The 25,662-nt window shown below is 41.2% G+C and overlaps 1 protein-coding gene across 7 annotated transcripts in view; it reads right to left on the reverse strand.

Moving 5' to 3' along the window:
• The window catches only part of tcf12 (transcription factor 12), a 329,491-nt gene that overhangs the window by 127,500 nt on the left and 176,329 nt on the right, over positions 1–25,662 (reverse strand). For 5 of the 7 annotated variants that reach the window (XM_043677468.2, XM_043677462.2, XM_043677466.2 and 2 more), the window contains 3 exons: positions 12,545–12,680; positions 6,955–7,007; positions 5,241–5,285 (listed from right to left, as the gene is read on the reverse strand). In XM_043677468.2, the coding sequence (XP_043533403.1) occupies positions 5,241–5,285; positions 6,955–7,007; positions 12,545–12,680 (234 nt within the window). The remainder of the gene's footprint in view (positions 1–5,240; positions 5,286–6,954; positions 7,008–12,544; positions 12,681–25,662) is intronic. The other 2 variants (XM_043677465.2, XM_043677467.2) reach the window with 1 other exon arrangement.

A 25,662-nucleotide genomic window follows, 5' to 3' on the forward strand; every position in this document is an offset into this window, starting at 1 on the left:
GACATCTGATATCTGTGAACTGGGCTAAATAAATGCAACTTTTTTTCTTTATAAATACTGCCATCTAGTGTCCTTGCATATAAAGCAACTGTAGATTCTAACAGCAGTTCAGACAGAAATTATTACTGTCATAGAGTCATTGTGATATACAGCATGGAAACAGACCCTTCTGTCCATGCCAACCAGATATCGCAACCCAATCTAGTTCCACCTGCCAGCAGACAGCCCATATCCCTCCAAACCCTTCCTCTTCATATACCCATCCAAATGCCTCTTAAATGTTGCAATTGTACCAGCATCCATCACTCCTCTGGCAGCTCATTCCATACACGTACCACCCTCTGTGTGAAAAAGTTGCCCCTTCGGTCTCTTTTTTTTCTCTCCCTCCTCACCCTAAACCTACACCCTCTAGTTCTGGACTGCCCAACCCCAGGGAAAAGACTTTGTCTATTTAACCTATCCATGCCCCTCATAATGTTGTAAGCCTCTATAAGGTCACCCCTCAGCCTCCGACGCTCCAGGGAAAACAGTCCCAGCCTGTTAAATTAATAGTTGTGGCTTATATTTTAAGTTTAATCAAGAGACAGAGCTCCAAAAACATATAATCAAGAAAGAACCCACTCTACTCGCTACTGCAGACTTTCAGTAGGCCACTTAAAACAACAATTAACTTATCTGATTCTGTGCTGTGAACTTTGCCCAACAGTTTCTCCAAGATCAGTTGTGAATCGCACTGTTAGTTAATTTTTCCAGATGCACTCCGATATCCAGCGATACATGAATTCAAACAGCAAAGGCAGTGTCAGCTTCTTTCTCTCTCTCGTGCACTGACCTCACCATGTGCTTCCTTTGTCTGTTCTTCTCCCTTTTAAAACAGCTGTTGTTTTCACTTTTTTTTCCAAAGTTGCAAATCAATGCAACAGCATATAAAACAGTAATTGCTGCTCCTGGAATTCGAGGAAATCACCTCCAGCACCTAAAATACCTCAAAAAAGGAGCAGCTGTTACAGCCAGAAATTTTTCCCATCTTCCATCTTGGATACTGCACGACAGAAGATATGAATTGCAGCACAGTAGTGGTATGCAGTAAACCTAACCATTATAATCAGATTACTACCTTGATTCGCAAGGTAGTTAAGATTTTTCAAACAGTTCTCCATCATGCATTATGCCTGAAGTACAACATTCACATTCCTATTTCTGTAGCTCCAAATAATTCTGCTTTTCACCAAGCTAACTGCATTTAAGATTCCCTGCTTGGTATTCAGAGCTGTGGTTACAAAGGCACAAATCTCTTGCCAGGACAAATAGTGAAAGGATGACCAGCTCAGTCTTGGTTGTAGAAGATGTGCAAGCAAAGATGAGGCAAAACCAGAGAATGAGCAACAGCCATGAGTGTGAAAGAGAGCAAGCAAGCTAGGGTATACAAGAGAGAGAGAGAGACAGAGAGAGAGACCAAGAGCAAGCCAGATCACGAGCGAGGGAGAGAGAGAGAGAGAGAGAGACAAAAGGTGAATCAGAATACTTGCAAGACTGAACAAGGAAGGGAATATGCAAGAGTGAGTGAGAAAGCAGAAGCTAGGATGTAAGAGTGTGAACCAGAACCAGGAGAAAACACAAGCATGGAAAGTTGGAGAGAGCACCAGACGTGCGTGAGACAAAGAAATGGTGAGGTAGAGTTAAGATTAGATTAGATTAGATTACTTAAAGTGTGGAAACAGGCCCTTCAGTCCAACAAGTCCACACCGATCCGCCGAAGCGCAACCCACCCAGGCCCATTCCCCTACATTTCACCCCTTCACCTAACACTACAGGCAATTTAGTATGGCCAATTCACCTAACCTGCATGTTTTTGGACTGTGGGAGGAAACCGGAGCACCCGGAGGAAACCCACGCAGACACGGGGAGAATGTGCAATGCACACATTTCTGAAGAGAAGCTGACTTACTCTATTAGTTTAGCAAATTAGCATGCATAAGCGATAGTAGTGGTCTTATGTTGAAAGAGCAAACCAAACTTAAAAATTGGTAAAATTAAACTATCAATTAAAAACTAATCCTAAACCTTTTCTGGAGAAGAAAAATTCAAATATGCACGAAACTGACTGTCATTTCCAAATTAGAAAATTAAACTGCTATAAACCCATGTTAAAAATATGAGCTTCCAAAAGAGTTAAGCTCTTGGATTTATATCACTTTATTGTTTGTGCCCCCGACTGCATTCAAGGGTATGAATTACAATGAATTTCATTTGGACTCATTTCATGTCCATTTGCTTGTTGTACTTTCAGCACTACGAATTTCTGCATAAGGATATATTTTAATTCAGACAATCTAAGATTATCTAATTACTTAATTGTGCTTTGATCAAAGAAAAACATGCCTATTCCCTGCTTCATGCCGTTGCACATCTAAATAAAAAGCTCAAGTCAACATGTATGCTTTAGGAAGGAAACAAAATCCTCATTTGTTACATAGGTTCTTATGACATGGCCAAACAATGTAACTTTTCAGTTAGTAGGGTGAAACCAACATATAAAAAAAACTTGGATACGTCATCATAAAAAACTGATTAATGGTTGGCTCCCACCATTTTGTCAACAGCCAATGTCACTGAACAAGCCAATCTCAGTTTACAAGAATGTTTTTAAACCTTCATGTTAAGCTATGTTTAAACACAAAATGTGTAGAATCCAACTAGCTCAAAAGAATCTGAAATGATTTACTTTAAATACCTTAATCATCATCATAGAAATCTAGATCATGACCGGGAAATCCACAGAGACATGACCACAGACCTATTTGAATAGTTGTTACCACAAAACCAGCAATCACTGTTATATGTCATCCATTAGCACTTGTAATAGTAAAATCACTCGAACACTGAATTATAACATGCAAAAATCAATGATTTACACAGCTGCACATTTCTAGAGAGTAAGGCGGCTCCATTTCTGATTTGAAGTAAATGGCACTTTTATCAACAATATATTGTTGAATGGTAATTTTTAGGTTTAGTTAGGTTTCACCCAACCTACATCTTAATGCAAGTTGCTATTCATGTTGTTAATTTGAACATGAATAATAAATGGATCCAAAGACACAATGAGCTCACTGACATTGGCAATTTGCTGTTTTTCCATCATCAATAATTATCTCAGAACGTCAGGTAAAAACAATGACTGCAGATGCTGGAAACCAGATTCTGGATTAGAGTGGTGCTGGAAAAGCACAGTAGTTCAGGCAGCATCCGAGGAGCAGGAAAATCGACGTTTCGGGCAAAAGCCCTTCATTAGGAATACTTTTGCCCGAAACGTCGATTTTCCTGCTCCGCGGATGCTGCCTGAACTGCTGTGCTTTTCCAGCACCACTCTAATCCAGAATCTGGTTTCCAGCATCTGCTGTCATTGTTTTTACCCAGTTGATTTTAACCCTACTGCGAATCCTCTTACAAGGATGCCTGTCTTGAAGAAGTTTTCCTCCTCTCTTTACAAGAATCTCAGGGAGTCCCTCTCCCACTGCAACTCCCAGGTCATTTCTTCTAACCTGCAGCTCTTCAACAATATCCTGAAACAGACTCGCTACTACAGCCACATTTGCTTCCTCAGTGCCTGACTCCATAACCAACTCATCCCACATGGACTACGGACCACCTTTAAACCAGCAGAGTTTGGATCTGAACAGGACAAACAGTACAGACTACAGATTCAAAAACACCAGCAACAGTTCTCCTTCAAGATCCTCCGCTCCACGCTCGCAGCAATGCGTCGGCACCTAACCTCTCTACAGTCTGCCCTGCCTCAGCTGAGGGCCACACTCCCTCAGAATTGCAAAGGACCCCTTCTCTACTCTATCCTCAGAAGCTGTATTCCTGATGAAGGGCTTTTGCCCGAAACGCCGATTTTCCTGCTCCTCGGATGCTGCCTGAACCGCTGTGCTTTTCCAGCATCACTCTAATCCAGAATCTCAGAACTTCAATACATGAAATGGATTTGGTGGGATTGAATGCTCTGGGAAGGGATATGATTAATTATCATGTGCGCGTGTGCACGCACACTTGTCAAAAAAGCATACAATCCCTAAATCCTGTCGTGTACAAGATCCAAGGCACAATATTCTTGTTTAAATGATTTGTCAAAAACCAGCACTGCTTCTTTCAAGCAATTTCTTCACATATTACTTCAAATAACACAGAAATGTCACATCAAGCTTTGAGGTGTATCTGCAGGACACCATCTTCTGAACAATACCTCTTTGCACAAGGTTTTAAAACCACTACTAAAAAAAAAGGAAGCAGTGCATAACCTCAAAGGCAAACATTTCTTTGCCATTTACAGGGTTTTCAGGATACTGTGCCTATATTCTTAAAATTCCAAGTAAATGCTTTCCCTCACATTTCCTTTCAACCAACTAAGCCATTACCTGTTCAGCACTGCTCACTTTAGGTTTTCCCAGAGCCACATGGCTCCAGGTCATCATCATGGTCCAGGTATGAACAAAATATGTGAATTCCAGAAGAGAAATAACAATGGCTGGCCTTGAAATCAAGGCATTAGTTTAAGGAACGTGATGTCAAGGAGACTGGTAAAATTGAAGCAAACAGAAATCAGGGGAAACTCTCCAAAGTCTGAAGGCATACAAGCCAGTTAGTTGTGATTACCGACCGTTGTTGCAGGATGTGTCAAGGCAATAAATGGTGACTCAGCAATAGGTTACCTAAACATTTCAACTGCTCCATCCGTGACCTTCCCTCTACTTTTAAATTAGCATGCAGGATGCTTGTTGATAAGTTCAGTGTATTTAATTCAATTTGCAACTCTTCAGGTAATGAAATGATTCCTATCTTCAAGCAGCAAGCACTTGGACGACATGTTAACTTGGATGAATATATGACAAGTAATATTTGAGTTATAAAAGTGCAAGGCAATGATCATTTTTAACAAAAAATACAAGTACCTCCACTTTACAGTCAAGTATATGCCAAGTACAGAAGCAGGTCTTAGGCTCAATATTCTGCAACAAAAAACTCAATTCCTGATTCCCCACTACCTACTAGACACTAAGGATGTGTATGATGGAATATTCACCACCTGCCTGACACAGCTTCAAAAACACTCAAGAAGCTTGACACCATCCCAATGGATTGGTATGTCATCCATAACCTACTACATCTATTCCCTCCAATATAGACACACAGTGGCTGCAATATGTACATCTACAAGGTGACTTGCAGCAACTCACCAAATTTATTTCAGAAGAACCATGCCACCCCACAACCTCCGTCACCTAGAAGGAAAGCACAGCAGACACACAAGATCACCTTCGTATCACACAATATCAAGATGTGTGAAAAAGATAATTCCTTCATCATGGTTGGGTCAAAATCATGAAACCCTCTTGCTCCTTGCACTGTGGAACTACCTACAACACATGGAATGTAGTGGTTCAAGCAGCAACTCATCACCACTTTCTCAAGAGCAATTATGGATGGACAATAGAAGCTGATTCTACCAGCAATGCCCAGAGGCCATGAACAAATTACAAAAATTAACATACTCAGTTTCACATTTTCTGGTTAAACTATACTCATATTTTCCTTCAAATGTTGTGTGATTAATTGCAACACTGAACTGTAATAAATAAAATGTAAATTGATAACTATTTTTAGGAAGACAAATTTTCCTGGCCTAGGGAATAGTGATTTAAAGCTCTTTGTTTGTTCTTTTTATCAAGTAGCTATTCAACCTCGAGTGGGCCAAGTGCTTATGCAAGCATGCCTTTTAAAAAACTCTGCAGCTGCATGCAGAGCTTCCAGGTAGTCTGCAGGTTTAATACACAGCTGCCCACAGCTACACTAAATACTGCAGGCCCATCTGGAACGAAGGTCATAAAAATTTCCAGCATCATGCTTTGTAGTTTACAGAAGACTGTTCTTGCTATGTATCTTGTAAAAATTCAGTTACTGCAGAAGAAAAAATGTCTTCATTTCATTCTGTTTCTGCTGCACACCGTGCTTCAACTCGTCTATTCAGCATATACTCATCCAAGTACACCTGTGTTCATGTGTTAAGTGAAGTGCTGACAAATAAAACCTTAACTGCTTGCAAAATAAAGAGATATCTCCTGCAAGGCAGCACCACTTTCTCTTTCCCTCATGTTTATTTCATGAATAACTAAGCTTCTATTGGCACCATGTCATATTTTACTTCATACAGAATTTTCAATAGTCATTTACAACTTTGTTGTTTTATAGAATAAAGGGTATTTAACGCAATGGAACACCCTGAAAGCAATACATTATCAGAGCTATTAATGATTTTTACCAAACCCTACCAACCTTTATTCATCAAAGCATTTTATTCTCAAAGGATAAATTTCAGTGCAAAGAGGGATCAACAAACGAATTGCTTGAAAGCCTTTCTGATGTAAGCCTGAAGTTAGGAAAGCTTAATGAAGGCTTTAAAATCCACCAGGGCTTCACAATGTACATCTGACTTGGTGATTTATGCATATTAATAACCTCAGCCTACTGAGGCAATCTGAGTTGTACATGTCCTCAGAATCTTAATGTCTTCAGCTCCACTGGGATTATTACAAATGTAAATTTCTAAGATTCTAAGCTATTAATCTCTGTCTGTCCTCCTGTTCAGCAACATAATGACTAATTAAACATCAAAAGACCTGTATAGGCGATCTTCCTTGACAGCTTCTGTCCTGGTTTCACTCCCAAGAGGAGACTCAAATGGCTGGGACAAGGGGCGAGATTGTACAAATAAGCCACATATCATCATTACTAAATCTAGCAATGTGACATTTGCTATCAATTTAAACATTTCAAGTCATTTCATTACTATCTTTTGTTGTCATGTTCACAGCATAAAATGCACAAAAACATTTCATTAGAAGAAAGATAAATTACAGCTCACACCACATCCTAACAGAAAACTATACTCACAGATGAAGGCAAACCTGGAGGCACCTTTCTTACTTTCTTTGTCTGTGTGGGATCTGCACAGAATGAAATATAGATTGTAACTATATAACACTTGGAAATAAAAAGAATTTACTTCTCTTAAAAATATAATGCTAACAGCAGTTTGACTCTGTGCAGGTCATTGTTATAGACAAGAATTCACATTTATAGAACATCTTTAACATAGAAAACCATTCTGTGACACTTAGTTGAGACATGAGAAATGACACTAAACAAAATCAAAAATGTTTGGATGGGTGACCAAAAGACATGTCAGATTTAGGAGGATCTTAAAGAGGGCATGCAGAAAGTGAATTTAGAGAGTGGAACCCTGGGAAGCTGAAGGTGAGTCAGTAATGGTGGAAGCAAGGAGGTGGGTTCCACAAGAGCCAGGAATCAAGTAGAATGAAAAGAGCTTTGGGAAAGCGGAAGAAATTATTCAAAAACAGAAAAGGTGAGAGCACTGGGAAAGAATTATAAATTTAGGACGTAGGCACTGGGCACTCATGTAATGAAGTGACCATCAGTAATCTTACCAGTGGAGGTCCTTGATCACCCACAACTCTCCAAATGCTTACAGAGAATAACAATCCCTGGGTGAGTTCTCTCAAGGAAGATGAAGTCAATTGAAAAATAGAAGGTTTAACAAGTCAGGACAAGGCTCATTGAAAATGATGAGTAATGCTGAAGACAGGAGATGGTAACAGACGCCTACAGGGAGAGTGAAACCAAAGAGGGTGTTTTAGCAACGATCTCTAATTGAAAGATAACTGCACTGTGCAAACCGAAGAATCTACACCAACCAAAGTGAGTCCAGGCAGAAGGAAACATTCCAGCATTGAAAAGGTTAGAGATGGGAAAGTTTATTGACCTGAGAGAAAGAGAGAAAAAGGTGAACATCTCTAAATGTTAGATGCAGAAAACTGTGGTGCAAAGTCTCCGAATTGTGTAATCATGAGGGACTTGGATTCAGCACAGAATATGCAGCAAGTCAGAAAGAGAAAACAGGCAACGAAAAGGACTATTTAAATCAGGTAAGAAGTTGAAAACACAGAAGGTACTGAGAATTGACAGGAAACATTGATTGTGGAAGAAAGAATTCAGCTACTAATAGCAGCAGTTCAAAGGGAAATGACAGATTAGACATGAAGGGGTCTACATGAAGGTGATGATGAATTCAGTAGCTATACTTTACAGCAATAGTTGTAATGTCAGATATGTGAATGGGCTCAAAGGTTGGAGCAGCAGTGGTGGTGGGGGAACAGAAAAATAAATTATTGCAGTTAGTCCAACATTTTAAGGGGAGTGCCACAGTCTGTTTGCAGAAAGCATTGAGCTTGCATTTCATAATTAAGGCTTAAAGCATCTCTGAACATTGCAGTCAATATTTGAGCAGAGTCAGAGTTATCTAGGGAGCTCTACCTTCTTTTTGGTTAACATTACCTTTCATGTGAATTTATAACAAATGAGTGAATAATGGTTTGAACTTCAACAACGAAAAGCTTTCAGTCAAATCTGACTTCACTTTTTTGTCATTGTACTTCCCAATCCTGACCTATCTTTGCTCCAGCACAACTGAGTGAAAGGAAGATGCAAATAAATAGTATTGGACTAAGTTGGGTGGCACAGTGGTTAGCACTGCTGCATCACAGCGCCAGGGACCTGGGTTCGATTCCACCCTCAGGCGATTGTCTGTGGGGAATTTGCACATTCTCCCAATTTAAGTGTGGGTTTCCATTTGGTGCACCAGTTTCCTCCCACAGTCCAAAAGTGTGCAATTTAGGTGGATTGGCCATGCTAAATTACCCATGGGGTTCAGGGATGTGTAGGTGAGGTGCATTAGCCATGGGAAATAATGGGGTGGGTGCATGGGTTTGGGTGGGATGCTCTTTGGAGAGTCTGTATGGACTTGTTGGGCTGAAAGGCCTGTTTCCACACTGTACAGATTCTAGGTTTATGCAGGGTGAAAGGCTTCCTTTCAATGATCACCTGAAGCCATCAATGTTTCTTTCCTGCAATATTTTCTGCTGCATTCAACATGTATTAGAAGTTTTCTGAGATTGCCTGACAAAGTTCACACTTTAATTGTATATAATTATTATGAACATTTAGAAACAAGTGTCAGCCACATTCTGTTATTCAACCTCCTAACACCAGAAAGATTATGCATCTTGAGATAACAGATATTTATCATTTTCAGATTTAAAGTTAGCAATTTATTAAGAGTCAATTGTAATTTATGGAAAGGAGTTCCAAATTTTACCACGCTGTGTGGTGGAAAGTGTTGCCTAATTTTACCCTAGCATTCCATTATTTTCTTTGTTTATACTTAAATAGTTCATATACCTGGAGCCTCGAATATCTTTGTACCTCCTCTGTTACAGTTCTTATAATTTGTAAACTAGCCTGCAAAATGACTCTTATTAGATAAAAATGTAAATGACCGGGCAGCTGTAGTAGTACAATTTGAAATCCACTTGTCAAAGTTTTCCCATTCGGTTAATCTACCAATAGCACCTTAATTTTATGCTTCCAATGTTACCTATCTTTGGGTCATTGGCATGATTGGACATGTGGTTTTCTATCCCACCATCCAAGTTGCATGCCGTCAATTAGAGTATCTAATTCATTATCTCTATTCAGTCTCCTGTACAAGTCATATTTCTAATCACAGCAAAACGTTGCCAACAATTCTTTGAACTTCACCTGCAGCTAAGTCTCTTATGAAGAAATTTATCTTGCCTGCTTCAAGTCCAAATAAAATAATCTACATTTAATGTTATTTCATTTAGTGCTGTTTTACCCTGATGTCACAAATTTATTGGGACTGAAAATCTCACAAAGCATTGTGTTTTTATTAAAGTTGAGTACTTTACCTAATTGGCATTGTTTTTGAGCGACCTCTTACCAAACAACAGCAAACCAGATCAGCCATGACCAAGTATCCACAACCTAGGCAAAATGCAGCATGTCCTATGCACTGTCTGACCAGCCTTGACACACAATCCACTTTGTGAGTCCTCCCCACTCCAGCCATCACTCCAGAAAGAGGGGGAAGGGGTAGAAAAAGCCATCATGCATAGCACTGACCAACACCCATCAGCTAGGGGAAGGAAGGAAACAGTCCCACAGACAGCCAAGAGTGCAACCTCGCCAAATGGACCTTCGATGTGGAAGCAGTAAGAAAGAAGAGGCTTCACTGACCTCCCAAAATACACTACCAGGCAGTGATTGAGTGATCAAGAACATACAACAGCCCTGGGAGGCAGCCTTGAGGTAATAGGCAAAGGCCTCCAGCTCTGACCCCATGTTGTGGCACTCCGCCTTCCACACTGAGGTTTTCTCTAGGACGGTCAGTAGATAGAACGTTAAATTTAAAAATATTAAAGAAAAACTTATTTTAACAGTTATTTTAGTCACCACTGTAAAAATTCTTCCATTTAAATCACCATATTTCAATTTGGGATACAGGTATGTTTCATTCTTTTTTTCTCTGCTGAGAAAGGTCTAATGGCACAAAATTCCAGTTTCAATATCAATTCCGCGGAAGTTAAAACTTCACTTAAAATGGTTACACTTAAAGTTACGATTTTCAGGAACACAATCAACTTTTAAGTGAGGATTGTCAACTACTTCAGTCACCTCTTCAAAACAAAATCCAACCAGTTTCCTTACGCAGGCCTGCCCCTTAGAAATCCATTCTGGCTTTCTCTCAGAGTCAAACATTTTCAAGACGTTTAGTCACCCTAACCTTAACTATTCACTGTTGTAGTTTCTCAATAATATGTGCAAGGCTAGCTCGTCAATTTTCTGGTTTTCCCACTCACTTTTTTTTAAAAAACGCCTGAATGGTACACAAATTTTCAATGGGAAGGAACGGTTTTGACCTTGAGAGTTCAGAAGATTAAAATTAGGGCTTCTGTAAAGTTTTCACCTACATTTTTAAAATCTGCTTGATCAGTTGACTCTCACGCTACCTGCCATTATTTTCTTTGATGTCTTTAAATTGATTAGTTTAATTTTGGTGGTATCTTTCTTGCTTCACTGTTAGTTTCCTTCAGATTCCTGGCGTACAGACCTCACTCTCAGTTACAAATACTGACCCAAAATGATGATTCAACATGCCATTTCCACCATTTTAATCACTGACAATATCATCACAAAGTTTTTAAAGGGCCCATCTTGCTCCTGACCATCCTTTTACCTAATATAATTGTAAAAACATGTTGACCTTGAAATCTCTTGCAAGTTTGTTTTCATACTCTGCCTTAAAAAGTATTCAAAGACTCAGCTCTCTCTGCCTTTGTTTTTGGAAGATAGTTCCAAAGAATCATAGCCCTCAGAGTGAAAAATTACCCTGAACGAGTGCTGTATCACATTAAATAAATTTTTGAACATCTTGCACAAATCTTGTGCTCATTTACTCAAACAACAGATTTGTCAAGTTTACTATGGGCAATCTCAACCACACCTCAAATCTAAACAGTTGTTTCACACTCTTTCCCTTCTAACACAACACTGAAATCAATATCATGATCATTTCATGCTGTTGATGAAACCTGACTCATTACTGATTAATCTATTTAATATAATCTGTCCACTTATGGATTCAAGGGCATTATGTTTCAAGAAACTACCCAAACACCCCAGAAGCTCACTACTTTCCTGATATATGCTAGTCTACTCATTGTAATCTATATGCATGTTAAGATTCCCCTAAAATCATATTGAATTGACAATATGTTTACCTCTCAATATATCTAACTTATAAATGAAACAATATCATTGTTAATGCCTCCCCTCTACTATTTCCCCATCTTTCTTGCAGCCTTTATAAACTGCTGTATCAAGTTTTCAGTCACAAGCCATCTTGCAGTTCTATTTCAGTCAAAACGACTACATCATAGTAACCAAGTTGAACTTGAATCTGCAAATTCATTCAGTTTTGCTTAAATTGCCAAGGCTACAATCTTTTATCCACAGTTCTTACCATGCTCTCTCCTGCTTTAATTTGAACATTTTAGTTTACTCTGCTCCTCCCATAATGTACTGCCTAAAACAAAGTTTCTGACATTCGTCTATTCTCTTATTATTTGTTATAAACTATTATTGATACTAACGTTTTCACCTGCAGATGAATTGGAAAATGATACCAAGATTATTGCCACAAAGAAACAAAGAACTGGGGATTCTAAAAATCCAAAACAAAAACAGAAATTACTACAGAAACTCAGCAGGTCTAGCAACATCTGTGGGGAGTAAACAGAGTTAACATTTCAGGTCCACAGATGCTTCTTCAGGTGATTATAACCCTTGAGTTTCATTTTTAAACTTAGATACTTTGGACTTCCCAGATGCAACATCATGGGAATTTGTTTTTAAATGGTTGTTGATACTAAAAAAGGACAGCCCAGGAAATGAACCAGACATGTGAACAATTGGATCATTCTATCCTCTCACCAATGCCACTTTTAGATGATAGCCTAGTTATTCCTGGTCTCATTTCACTCAAGCATGCTTCACATTCCCTGAGATTTTAAGTGGCTCACAAACTATGAATGTAAACACAAACCTAGAGCTGGTGTGTCATGAAGCGGTCTTCTGCGTGGATTTGTAGCCGTAAAAGGATAATACACTGTTCCAGGCTTCCCTGATGATGGGACAGGTCCAGGACTGCTTATTTCCACATCTGATCGAAGAATGCTGGACTGCAAAATAATGCAAAAATGATAATCGATTCTGCATGGCATTTTCCAAGATAACATAAGCAAAGCATTCTATTTTCAAACAGGACTCACCTTAAGGATTTCCTTAAATAGACCAAAAGATATTTCTGAGGTTGAGATTCATAAACATTAGCTTTACCTTCAAATGTGTTAACAGCACCTTAATATTAACTAAACAAAGCATAAATTATTCATGCTAATCTTAGTACATAAAAATCTTAATAGAGCAAACTGAAAATGTACAAGAATACCCAAATTTACGTTACAGATTTCATGCAGTGCTTTTCTCACTTGATCTAAATATGAAAGTACTGCAATATTAAATCAAGGTCAAAATGTAAGACAATAAGAAGTTAGTTTTCTGCTGTGTTGCTAACGAGTTCAGCAATGGATTTTACATAATGTAAAAACCTGAATCAATCATGTTAAAAGACTTGGAGCAGTTTTACTTTAGTACAGTCACACACACAAGTATAATCTAGGTACAATCAGTGATCCGTTGTCTCAAATAGGCTATAATGTCTTATTGAGCAAGTGCATGATAGAAAATCGCCAGCACAGACACTTCTGAAAGGTCAGTGAACATAAATTTCTCTCCACAGATGCTGCCAGAACTGCTAAACTTTTCCAGCAATTTGTTTTGTTTCTGATTTCCAGCATCTGCAGTTCTTGTGGTATTTATTCAGCACTGACAAAATTTTGTTTAAGCTTTAGAATAAATGCACAACTTTTACAAGTAACAGGCGCACCATTTAATTCAAATATGTCCAAACCACTGAAATATTATGACATGTTTGTAAGATATTTTGATGCAATATACCAAATTTACAACAATAACTGGAGGAAAAAAATTTTTAATTAGTACCTGGCTCTCAGTTAGTCAATAGTTAATTTTATTTTTATTGCCAATTTGATTTATCAGTGCCATAATTCACATATATAGTCAGTTTACGATCAATGTAAGTTGTACACATTATTAAAAATACATTATAGTTCAACATATTTTGTTGAATTTTGAATAGTAAAGAAAAAAATTAGTTTGAAATGTTTTGGGAACTTGTAACTTTAAAAAATTTTTGAAAATATTTTTTGTATTTGTCATTGGTATATTGAAAAATATTGATTCACATAGAAGCAATTCTAACAGGAAATCAAGAATCTGTATAGCAGTCGGGGACAAAAAGGAGAGTGAAGTCAGTCAAAAAACTATCATGGAGACAGATTCTCTAGCTGTCAAAGAGCAGTCTTTTTTTCCCCAAAAAGGACTATCGCTTCTATTTCATTCACCTTTAAGTGACTGAATGCAGAAAATTTACCATACTGCACAAAGGTTTAGACACCTCTGGTAGATGCACACTACAGTCAAAGGAATGGAGTTAAACAGAATCTGGAAAGAATCGAGCCATTATTAAAGGGTTTGACAGGTGGAAGCCTGGTTTGTAGAAGCCAGCGATGGAGCTGGAATTCAGCCCCGGGTGCTGGCAGGTGGGACTAGATTGGGATGGGATATCTGGTCGGCATGGACGGGTTGGACCAAAGGGTCTATTTCCATGCTGTACATCTCTATGACTCTATAACTGAGGGGCAAAATTCATGCCTTATAATTGAGTAACTGCCTGGCAGCTCCATCAGATAGCTTTGTTATATTTGTCATTCCATGTGTATTTATAGCTCATTTTGTCCATGATTTATCCATTAATTCATGTTTAACTGACTTTGATTCTGACTTGTGTTGAAGTATAAATTATAAAAAATGAAATCCTCTCCAGTAATTTCTTCAGTTGAGTTTCTTTTTTTTTTACAAATTTTGAAGGGGATTCGAGCAACATTGTAGAGATTAAATTATTTAGCCATTAAGGGAACTAAATTAGAAAGGTCTCGAAACAGGAATGGGGTTCAAAAGCTTCAATTAATTTATACGCGTTTATTGTGTTTTTGGATCACATCTGCTCATTTGAAGCATGTCTGTTTAAAGTTAGTACTCACTGCATTGTTCGTTGGCAAGATACATCAGAATGAAATCACGACTGAGAAATGTTTAGCCCTCTTAAAGTTCAACTTCACCACTGAAAGTCACTTCCAAGGACCTAGATACAATATTTTGATGGCCTCACACAGGTGTTACGGTCAGTGGATGTTTACTTGGTAGTACAGAGCTTGAGCAGTACTGAAAGAAAGAGATATGTTGTCAAAGCTTTTCTGTCCTGATGTGGGCTAATGAAAAGCTTTGACAGCATGTCTTTTTCTTTTTCAAATCAGTAAATATATTTAAATGCTGTACCTACCAAATGTACCAATATTCTCAGACGCAGATCAAAATCAGAACTCATTAATCAACAATCTCTTATCAACCAGATCTCTTGGCTAATATGGATAAACTTCACCTCTCTCACGAACACTTCGCGCTGCAGCAAGATTCACACCCACATTCCCTAGGTTGCACACATATTCAACCATTAAAACCATACAAGTCTGGCAGACAACTTGCAGTCAATGTTTAGGAGCATGAAGGAGTCCAGCACCAATTTGGCATTTGGCCTCATAATCAGCTTAAAGCCTACCTTTTCCAAAACTGAGGACGTAGTCAACTCAATTAGCATCCATGATGCAGTATCTGATGGTCAATGCTGGGACTCTCAATACAGGATAAGCCAGAGTGTTGTAGGAAGCTCAGTTTATTGCCATGCAAGCTCATTTTGCTGCCATGCAATCTTATACTGCTGTCACCATGACTATGGATTACAGTGTGTAAGCAGGCTGTCACAGCAGTTCAGCAATCAATTACCAGGATTGGTATGACACCACCCCATGAATATGGCAGGTTTCATCAAGTACAAAGTGTCACAGAGCTCTCTCTCTCAAGAAGATAGCATTCATCCTGCCATCCGTGCCAATCCAAACATACCCTTGGCAGCTGACTGTCAGCCTAGGCTGCTGTCCTTCAGGCTGAGATGCTACAGTTCGCAGCTTCTAGACCGAGAACCAATAAAGATTGTTCACCAAAGTCGTCTGCTAGCAAACCCATTTAAAAAGAAACACGTACTGCAGCCACTGGTATATCACTGTGCAGCAGTAGAAGAGTAGCAAACACAATGAAGACAGGTGCTAAGGGATGATTAGGGTGCTTACATTACTTCTGTGGCATAGAATAATTTATAAATTTAGTTTGGAATATTTAACATCGTAGTCTTTATGTTAGCATTGCCATTAAAAAGAAACTATAATGTCAGCGAAAAAGGCAAGGTATGTAATGTGGGACGTTTGGTGAATGAGGAATTGGGTTCCACTGTAGAGAAAGTGCAGCAGTTTATAGAGAAATGCAGGTGAGAATTCAAGACAAAACATCAGCTGCATTGGGAAGTTGCTACCTTTCACATTTGGCTGCATTCTCCACAGACAGCTTGGGAAAAATGGGGCTGGAAAATTGCATTCCTCCCTTCCTCTCTAATACTTCCTGATAACTTACAGGAAACTCCCCTCTCCTGTTAGAAGTAGAGCATTAATTGACAAATAGAAATCTTTTGTTAAAAAAACTCAAAAATTAATATGCAAGTAATGCTTTAATATTAGAAACAAGTTAGCCTAAAATTAATGGAGATTTTCAGTTAAGGAGCACAAGCAGGTTTTAGTCACACCTAGTTTCTTTACATTCTTCACTCCAGTACCAAGTAATAAGCTGGATTTTAAAAAGCAGTTCAGTACCAGTAGATTCGAATGGAATAATATCTTCAATGGTTATCAGCAGGAAATAAAAGACATTAGGTCAGTTAGGATCCCCTTCAATGTCTAGTCTTGAACAAAATTCTGTGAAAGTCTTGGTACTAAGCTGCATTGTTTCAAGTCTCAGCTAATGTGCTAAATATTGATTTATTTGTGGAGAAATGCTCAAGCAACAAAGAAATGCAAAGAAAGAAAATGACAAATATCTGATTCTATAACAGCAACACAAATAACAAAAAAAACTGAGCAACAAAAACATCTGTAAAAATCACAATGCTTCAAGGCAATCTCTTGAAATTTTAATTATCATCTTTGATGCCAAAATGTCTTGCAGACTTGAGAAGATAATGACAGTCATCCATCAATTGCATCCTGCCAGAGTAATCAGACTAATCTAGCTCACTGGAGGAAAAGACAGCAACCTGGGGTACTGGGTAGTGGAGCACGGCAACACAATGTACAGATTCAAAATAGCTGATATCTGAGCTTAGTATTGTTTATGATTTATACGAACGCATGAAAACAATGCTAGAAAGCAAACAAGCAGCAATATGGAATCTTGCACTACTGCAAAAATTTATTGTACTTACACAATAAAATCACCACTTAAGATTTACAAAACTGAGCTCTCAATTTCATACCTCACAAACTACCCTTTAGAAAAGAGAGGTCAGCCAAAAATCTGCTGCCAGTGTCATAACTCAAATCTCACAATTCCATGCCCCTACCAATCCTCTGATTGCCGACCAACAACAGCTCCCAGCCATGCAACATCTTGATTTTAAGTCCTCACTCCTCCTTATCACTATAATCTCTTCCGGCCCCTCAACTCCCCAACAGATCTGCATTCCTCTAATTCCAGAGTCTCTCAAACCCCCAATTTTATCTGAAATAATACTGGTGATTGTGGCTTCTGTTGCTTTGGCCCCATGTTTGGAATACCCTCCCAGCTTCATTTTACTTTGATTCATTTTCAAAGATCCTTCTCAAAGTCAACCTCTTTGACCAAGCTTTTGGCCATCTTACCTGACAGCTTCCTAAAATTAGATTAGATTCTCTACAGTACGGAAACAGGCCCTTCGGCCCAACAAATCCACACTGACCGTCCAAAGAGTAACCCACCCAGTCCCATTCCCCTATCCTATATCTACCCCTGACTAATGCACCTAACACTATGGGCAATTTAGCATGGCCAATTCACCTGGCCTGCATATCTTTGGATTGTGGGAGGAAACTGGGGCACCCAGAGGATACCCATGCAGACACAGGGAGAATGTGCAAACTCCACACAGACAGTCACCAGAGGCTGAAATCGAAGCCGGGTCCCTGGTGCTGTGAGGCAGCAGTGCTAACCACTGAGCTACCATGGCGCCGGATGTGTTATGAGGATTGGTAGGGGCACAGAATTATGACATTTAACTTATGAGTTCTTATGTGTCTTAGTATCATTGTTTGTTTATAATGCTCCTGCCAAATATCTGCAAAACGTTTTAGTGTCAAAGTTGATAATTATCATTTAAGCGATTGCCCAGAAACGCACTACTTTTAACTGGCATTTTCACTGCTCTGTTATGAATCGTCTTGCCAGCATGTATTGTATGGGCATGCCAAGTCAAAACATAATGACCTGCTTCTCATAACGAAGCCTGCTCTGACCTCCTCTTCGTATGGGAACCTTGAATCTACTTGGACTAGTATGATAAAGTAAAACCACATTGTGTGTTTTAACTGGAAGAGTCTCTTATAATTAACAGGATATAGTTTATTGCATGTTAGCAGCTAGTTACAGGTTACAGTGACATGTTAGCCATTGTTCCAGAGACTCTACAAGGACTAAATGTAAAGTCTCACTCTAAGGTTTTAAGCCCACAAGTCCATATGCCATCACTATAGTAGATTGAGATCACATTTATACTATCTATTTATAATCACTATACTAATATAATAACTATAGTGGAAATCCACTTAGAGTCACAGAGTAACAGAGATGTGCAGCACGGAAACAGACCTTTTGGTCCAACTCATCCATGCCGACAAGGTATTTTAAATTAATCTCGTCCCAGTTGCCAGCATTTGGCCCATATTCCTCTTAACCCTTCCTATTCATGTATCCATCCAGATGCCTTTTAGGTTGTACTAGCCTCCACCACTTCCTCTGGTATCTTGTTCCTTACATGTGTGAAAACATGATCCCTTTTAAATATTTCCCCCCTAACCTTAAACCTATGCCCTCTAGTCTTGGACTCCATTTACAGAGGAACCTCAAATATCTGAATGAGATGGGCGGGCACTATTTTGTTCGGATAACTGATTATTCGGATAATCAATTCAATGCCTCTCCTCTGGGAGTCAGAGTTTTCTGTTAAGTCCACTCCCTGTTCAGGGGTCGAGACTGCAGCATACCGCACGCGAACTGCCCCACCTGCCTGCCCCCAACTGTCCAACACCGCCGCCCCGCCCGCGCCCCAACCCCGTCCAACACCGCCGCCCCGCCCGCTCCCCAACTCCGTCCAACACCGCCACCCCGCCCGCGCCCCAACCCCGTCCAACACCGCCGCCCCGCCCGCTCCCCAACCCCGTCCAACACCGCTGCCCTGCACACTCCCCAACCCCATCCAACACCGCCGCCCCGCCCGCTCCCCAACCCCGTCCAACACCGCCGCCCCGCCCGCTCCCCAACCCCGTCCAACACCGCCGCCCCGCCCGCTCCCCAACCCCGTCCAACACCGCCGCCCCGCCCGCTCCCCAACCCCGTCCAACACCGCTGCCCCGCCCGCGCCCCAACCCCGCCGCCCCGCCCGCGCCCCAGCCCCGTCCAACACCGCCGCCCCGCCCGCGCCCCAGCCCCGTCCAACACCGCCGCCCCGCCCGCGCCCCAGCCCCGTCCAACACCGCCGCCCCGCCCGCTCCCCAACCCCATCCAACACCGCCGCCCCTCCTGCTCCCCAACCAACACCGCCGCCCGCCCGCTCCCCAACCCCGTCCAACACCGCTGCCCTGCACACTCCCCAACCCCATCCAACACCACCGCCCCGCCCGCTCCCCAACCCCGTCCAACACCGCCGCCCCGCCCGCTCCCCAACCCCGTCCAACACCGCCGCCCCGCCCGCTCCCCAGCCCCGTCCAACACCGCCGCCCCGCCCGCTCCCCAACCCCATCCAACACCGCCGCCCCTCCTGCTCCCCAACCAACACCACCGCCCGCCCGCTCCCCAACCCCGTCCAACACCGCTGCCCTGCACACTCCCCAACCCCATCCAACACCACCGCCCCGCCCGCTCCCCAACCCCGTCCAACACCGCCGCCCCGCCCGCTCCCCAACCCCGTCCAACACCGCCGCCCCGCCCGCTCCCCAACCCCATCCAACACCGCTGCCCCGCCCGCTCCCCAACCCCATCCAACACCGCCGCCCCGCCCGCTCCCCAACCCCGTCCAACACCGCTGCCCCGCCCGCGCCCCAACCCCGTCCAACACCGCTGCCCCGCCCGCTCCCCAACCCCATCCAACACCGCCGCCCCTCCTGCTCCCCAACCAACACCGCCGCCCCACCCGCTCCCCAACCCCATCCAACACCACCCCCCAGCCACCCCCAAACCCCGTCCAACACCACTCTCCACCCACCCCCAACCAGCACATTCATAACACTACTTCCCGCACTTGGTTTACTACAGCACATTTTTATTCATTCATTCGTTCAGACCGGGATTACGTCTGCCTGGACTTAATGCATTTTGTTCATTATACATCTATAAGTTAATATCATTAAAGTTACTCATTTTAATTGTGTTTGAATAAAAGTGAGATATATTAGCTACATACCAGTATATCTTTAATTCTTCGATATTTCATTATTCTGCTTTGTTTAGTTCCAAAACAATATCAGGAATAATATTAAATCCACTCGTAGAGGATTTTACGGGATACATTGTTCCTCTTTTAAAATCTAATGTCATATTCATCAGTGTTGGTTTTAAGTTAATTCTAAGTTAATTTACAATTAGTGCGCTCTTTAGAATAATAGTGTGGGTGTGATGTTTGAAGTTTTATTTCTTTAATTCGAGCACAGTTTGTTGAGTGAGCAGCTGTCAACAGGTCATTCCTCCTACTCCCCCTGCGGCTACCCTTCCCCTCTATTCTCCTCCTCTCCTCTGCTCCTCCTCTCCCCCACCCCCGAGTATTCGAATATCAATTGTCCGAATTTTGGATTATCTGAAGAAGATCTCAAGGTCCCGATAGAAACACTACATCAAATAGGTGTTTCAACACTTGTTCGCGTGTTTTGTTTACAAGGATTAAAAATGAACCTGGCTTACTGAAATGCTGTGGAGAACAGTCCTGGACATCGATGGGAGCCCAGGCACTGTCTCCAAATGACTACTCTACCACCCTCTCTGTCTCCCCACACTTTCCATGGAGTTCTTCATAGGTATGTACCCTAAACCCCCATTCCCGAGATAATCTCTCCAACATTGTCCTGGACAGGGTAAAGGTGGAACCTGTCAAAAAGTTGCAGTAAAAAGTGTGTGTGCGTGTGCTATTTTGAGACTCACCCCGCAAAGGTAGCAGCAGTCTTACTGTTGGTGTCCGCTGATGGGGGGAGTGAGAGCCAGAGAGAGAGAGCAAGACAGGCAGAGCAATAAAAAAGGAAACTTTGGAAAACTCCTAGCCCCAGAGGAGAGGCATTGAATAAATTAACCGAATAATCAATTATCCAATCGAAATAGTACCCGTCCATCTCTTTCAGATAATCAAGGTTCCTCTGTACTACTAAATGCTTAACACAGAGTGCAATTTTTCTTCATTAATGGCAATCTCAGTTTATAATTCACAATTAAAAAGCAAGTCAGCAAAACAAAGCATCTTCCAAAAACCTTCAAGTCGGGAATTCTTCAAAAGGAATCAGGACGATATTTGTATTAAGGTAACTTCTACTAATTGAAAACAACTCAAATTTTGTGAAGAGGTGCAGTAACTGGATATTCTTGAGAGACTGACTGCACCATCTAACTATATGAATTGTAGTTCAATTTCAAAATTTCACATACTCAGCTATTAACAAACATTTAGGAGTAACCACAGGTAACAATCTAATTTCCTGCCCATGTCAGCTGCAGTGCCCCAGCAGAATGGTTATTAACACCATCTGTACTATCAAATTGCACATTTTCTTGTACTGATCTAAGCAACATTTTATAAATTTTTGAGGTCTGCTGTACAAAGGTTGTTCACAGTTCTGGATTTGGAACAAAATGTTGCTGTAGATATTGTCCTGATCAAGAAAATGCCTTCCTTTTCATGCAATAACAATGTATGCTCAAGTCGCCTTTGATTCTAGTGATTGCAATGGGTCAAAGCTACAAAAAGTCCAAATCTCACTTAGCTGGCATAACAGTAACTGAGGTGAGAAATTGAAAAGTTCATGCGGATGCAGTAGAGTGCACTTACAGGGGTTAAAACATGCTGTCAAGAAAATGTATGATGTACCTTATGTTTACTTTGCAACTGAATGCGCTAATGCAGTAATAATGTTCAGAAAGATTTGGAGCTTATAAAATGGTGCTGCATTATTAATGAAAGAGTCAGTTATTGCAGTAAGGAGGGTCGTAATCTTGAAAGGGTCTTCAAGTGAAGCTTGAGTACAGCTGAAGAATAAAAATGGAACAGTTACACTGTTGGGGGGTGTATGTGGACCCTAAAGCAGCAGGCAACAGAGGACCAGATATGTAGACAATTCACTGAGCTGAACAATAATACGCTAACTATATTAGGGCATTTCAACTTCCCTAACATTAATTGAGATAGTCATAGTGTAAAGCGTTTAGGGGGAGCAGATTCCTTTAAATGTCTTCAGGTGAGCTTTATTTATGTCAACATATAGAAGATCCAACGAGAGCCAGTGCAATACTGGACCTGACTCTGGGGAACAAAGCCAAACAAGTGTTTGAGGTGGCAGTGGTCGATTATTTTAGTGATAGCATTCACAACACTATACATTTTAAGTTGTAATGGAAAAGGAAAAAGATGGTTTCCAAAACACAGAGTTTCAGACTGGGGGGGGGGGGCGGATTTTGTGACAGTAAGGTAGAATTTGGTCCAAGCAGACTGGGAGCAGCTACTCCTGGATAAATCTGCAGCAGAACTGCAGGGGGCCATATGAAATGGAATTAACAAGAGTACACTCCCAAAATATTCTCTTTAGGGTGAAATGTAGGAACAACAAGCTCAGAGAACCCTGGATGTCTAGGGATTTTCAGGACTGGATAAGAAGGAAAAGAGAGACTTTTTAGCAGGTACAAAGGGAGCAAATCAATAGAAGCCTTAATGGAGTATTGAAATTGCAGGGGGATCTTAAGAAATCAATTAGGAGGGCAAAGAGAGGGCATAAATAAACATTGGTAGGTAAGATTAGGGAGAATTCTAAGATTTCTGTAAGTATATCAAGGGGAAGAGGATAAGCAAGGAAAACGTTGGGCCAAAAGAGACCAAGGGGTCAATCTGTGTGCAGAGCTGGAGGGCACTGAAAAAATGAGTACTTCACACATCTTCACTTTGGAGATAGGTACAGACTTCAGGACTGAGAGGTTCTTGAGAAACTTGAAAACGGAGTGAGGTTGTCAAAGAGTCATACAGCACAGAACCAGATTCCTCGAACCAACTCGTCCATACCAACAAAGTTTCCCACTAAACTAGTCCCACTTGCCTGTACTCATCCTATTTCCCTCCAAACCTTTCCTATTCGTGTACCTGTCCAAACATCTCTCAAATATTGTAACTGTACCTGCATCCACCACTTCCTCATTCTACATACGAACCACTCAGTGTGGAAAAAGTTGCCCCACAGGACCCTTGTAAATCTTTCTCCTTTCACCTTAAAAAATGGCCCTGGATTTGAACTCCTCCACCCTAGGGAAAAGACCTTTGCTTTTTACCTTGTCTGTGCCTCAGATGATTTTACAAACCTCTATAAGGTCACCCCTCACCCTCCTACATTCCAATGAAAAATGTCCCAGCCTTTCCAGCCTCTCCTTATAACTTAAACCCTCCAGTCCTGGTAACAGCCTGGTGAATCTTTTCCGAACCCTCTCCACTTTAATAATATCCTTCCTACTGCAGGGCATTGGAGCTTTTGGCAGGTTTAGAAGTGGACAAATCCCTCAGTCCAGATGAGTTGAATCACAGGGTGCTGTGGAAGATGGGGGAAGTAGTTGCAGAAGCTCGAACCCAAATTTTTGATTGCTCTCTTGTCACAGGGGTGGTGCCAAAGGACTGGAGAACAGCTAACGTTGTTCCACTTTTCAAGGAGGATAGTAGCGACAAACCAGGGAATACTGGCCAATGAGTCTCAACATCACAGGTAAGGAAACAACTGGAGAAAATTCTGAAGGACAGAATTAATCTCCACTTGGAGAGGCAAGGTTTGATCAAGGATAGTCAACATGGCTTTGTTTGAGGGAGCACATATCCAACAAATTTGATGAATTTTTTTGAACAGGCAATCAGCCATGTAAAGCAGGGCCGTTCATATGGATTGCTGAAGGCAGTTTTTAAAAATTCATTCAAGGGATGAGAGCATCACTAGCCAGGCCAGCATTTATTGCTTGCCCCTAAGTGGTTTAAGAGTCAACCACATTGTTGTGGGTCTGGGGTCACATGTAGGCTAGACAAGGTAAGAATGGCAGTTTCCTTCCCTGAAGGACATTAATGAACCAGATGGGTTTTTCTAACAATCAACAATGGTCATCATTAGACTTTAATTCCAGGTGTCTATTGAATTCAAATTCCACAGTCTGCTGTGGCAGGATTCGAACCTGGATCCCGAGGACATTACCCTGGTCTGAATTAATAATTTAGTAATAATACCACAAGGCCATCACCGTCCCCATAAACTTAATATTAAAGGGTAGTTAAGGAGGAACAGTTACATTTCAGTCGTAGCATAGCAGCGAGGTTATGTTGGAGCTGTACAAGATTTTGGGCCACAGCTGGAGCACTCTGTGCAGTTCTTGTCACTGGACTGTGGGAAGAATGTGGTTGTACTGGAGGGGTGCAGACGAGATTCACCAGGATGCTACCTGGGATGAAGCAGTCGAGCTATGAAGAGATACTGGATATGCTGGGTTATTTTCTTCAGGGCACACAAAGCTGAGAGGGGGTCTAATTGAGAAATACAAGGGCATGGACAGACTGGATAGAAAATAGCTGTTCCCCTTAGTTGAAGGGCCAATAACAAGGGGCATATTTTAAGGTAAAGGCAGAGGACTAGAGGGTATTTGAGAAAAATATTTTTCACCCAGAGGGTGATGGCAATCAACAATGCACAGCCTGGGAGGATAACTCAGGCAGGAAACTCATAACCTTGAGAAAAGTATTTGGAGGAGCAGCTGAAATGTCATAATATTCAGAGCTATGAGCCAAGTGCTGGAAAGTGAGACTAGCATAGATTTAGAGCAGCTTTTGAATGGTGCAGACGCAATTGGCCGAACAGCTTCTCCTGCACTAAATGATTCTGTGACTCCAAATTAAATCAGTATGAAAACAACCAAAAGTATGTGGTGAATAGAAGAACCAGTCATACAATATGGCAGAATCAGAAAAGAGATTGTGGTCATAACAGCAAAGAATATTAAGCTGCCCATCCAGTAGGGGCTGAGTTTCTTTAACAGATATACAGCTTGCAAATTCAAATTTGATTGCTGTGCAAGATACTTGATGATACATGATCCAAAGTCTGTATCAGAAGTTTAATATTCAGCCTTAAAATTGAATGAAATTAGGCAAGATTTCTTTGGAAAGGCAATTTTCAAATTACGTTGCTACAATTTTGGAGTTATGAAAGGGGATAACCAAATTCATTGAGGCAATTAGACCATGATAAAAGTGGACAAAGTTAAAGTGTTGGAAAGGGGAACCAAATGGAAGATTTTTACACAAAGTGAGTGGACTTGCTATCTTGGGAACTAAGCTATCAAGCAAGGTATCTTCAACTATGGAAATGTTTAGTCAACTCAAGCATATTTTAATTACTTTGAAGAAACTAAGGTGCGGCACGGTAGCACAGTGGTTAGCACTGCTGCTTCACAGTGCCAGAGACCCAGGTTCAATTCCTGCCTCAGGCAACTGTGTGTGTAGTTTGCACATTCTCCCCGTGTCTGCGTGGGTTTCCTCCGGGTGCTCCGGTTTCCTCCCACAGTCCAAAAATGTGCAGGTTAGGTGAATTGGCCATGCTAAATTGCCCGTAGTGTTAG

This window comes from Chiloscyllium plagiosum, unplaced genomic scaffold (assembly GCF_037043375.1).
Source record: "Chiloscyllium plagiosum isolate Xiang-an unplaced genomic scaffold, Cpla_swu_hap1 HiC_scaffold_39, whole genome shotgun sequence".
Classification (NCBI taxonomy): domain Eukaryota; kingdom Metazoa; phylum Chordata; class Chondrichthyes; order Orectolobiformes; family Hemiscylliidae; genus Chiloscyllium; species Chiloscyllium plagiosum.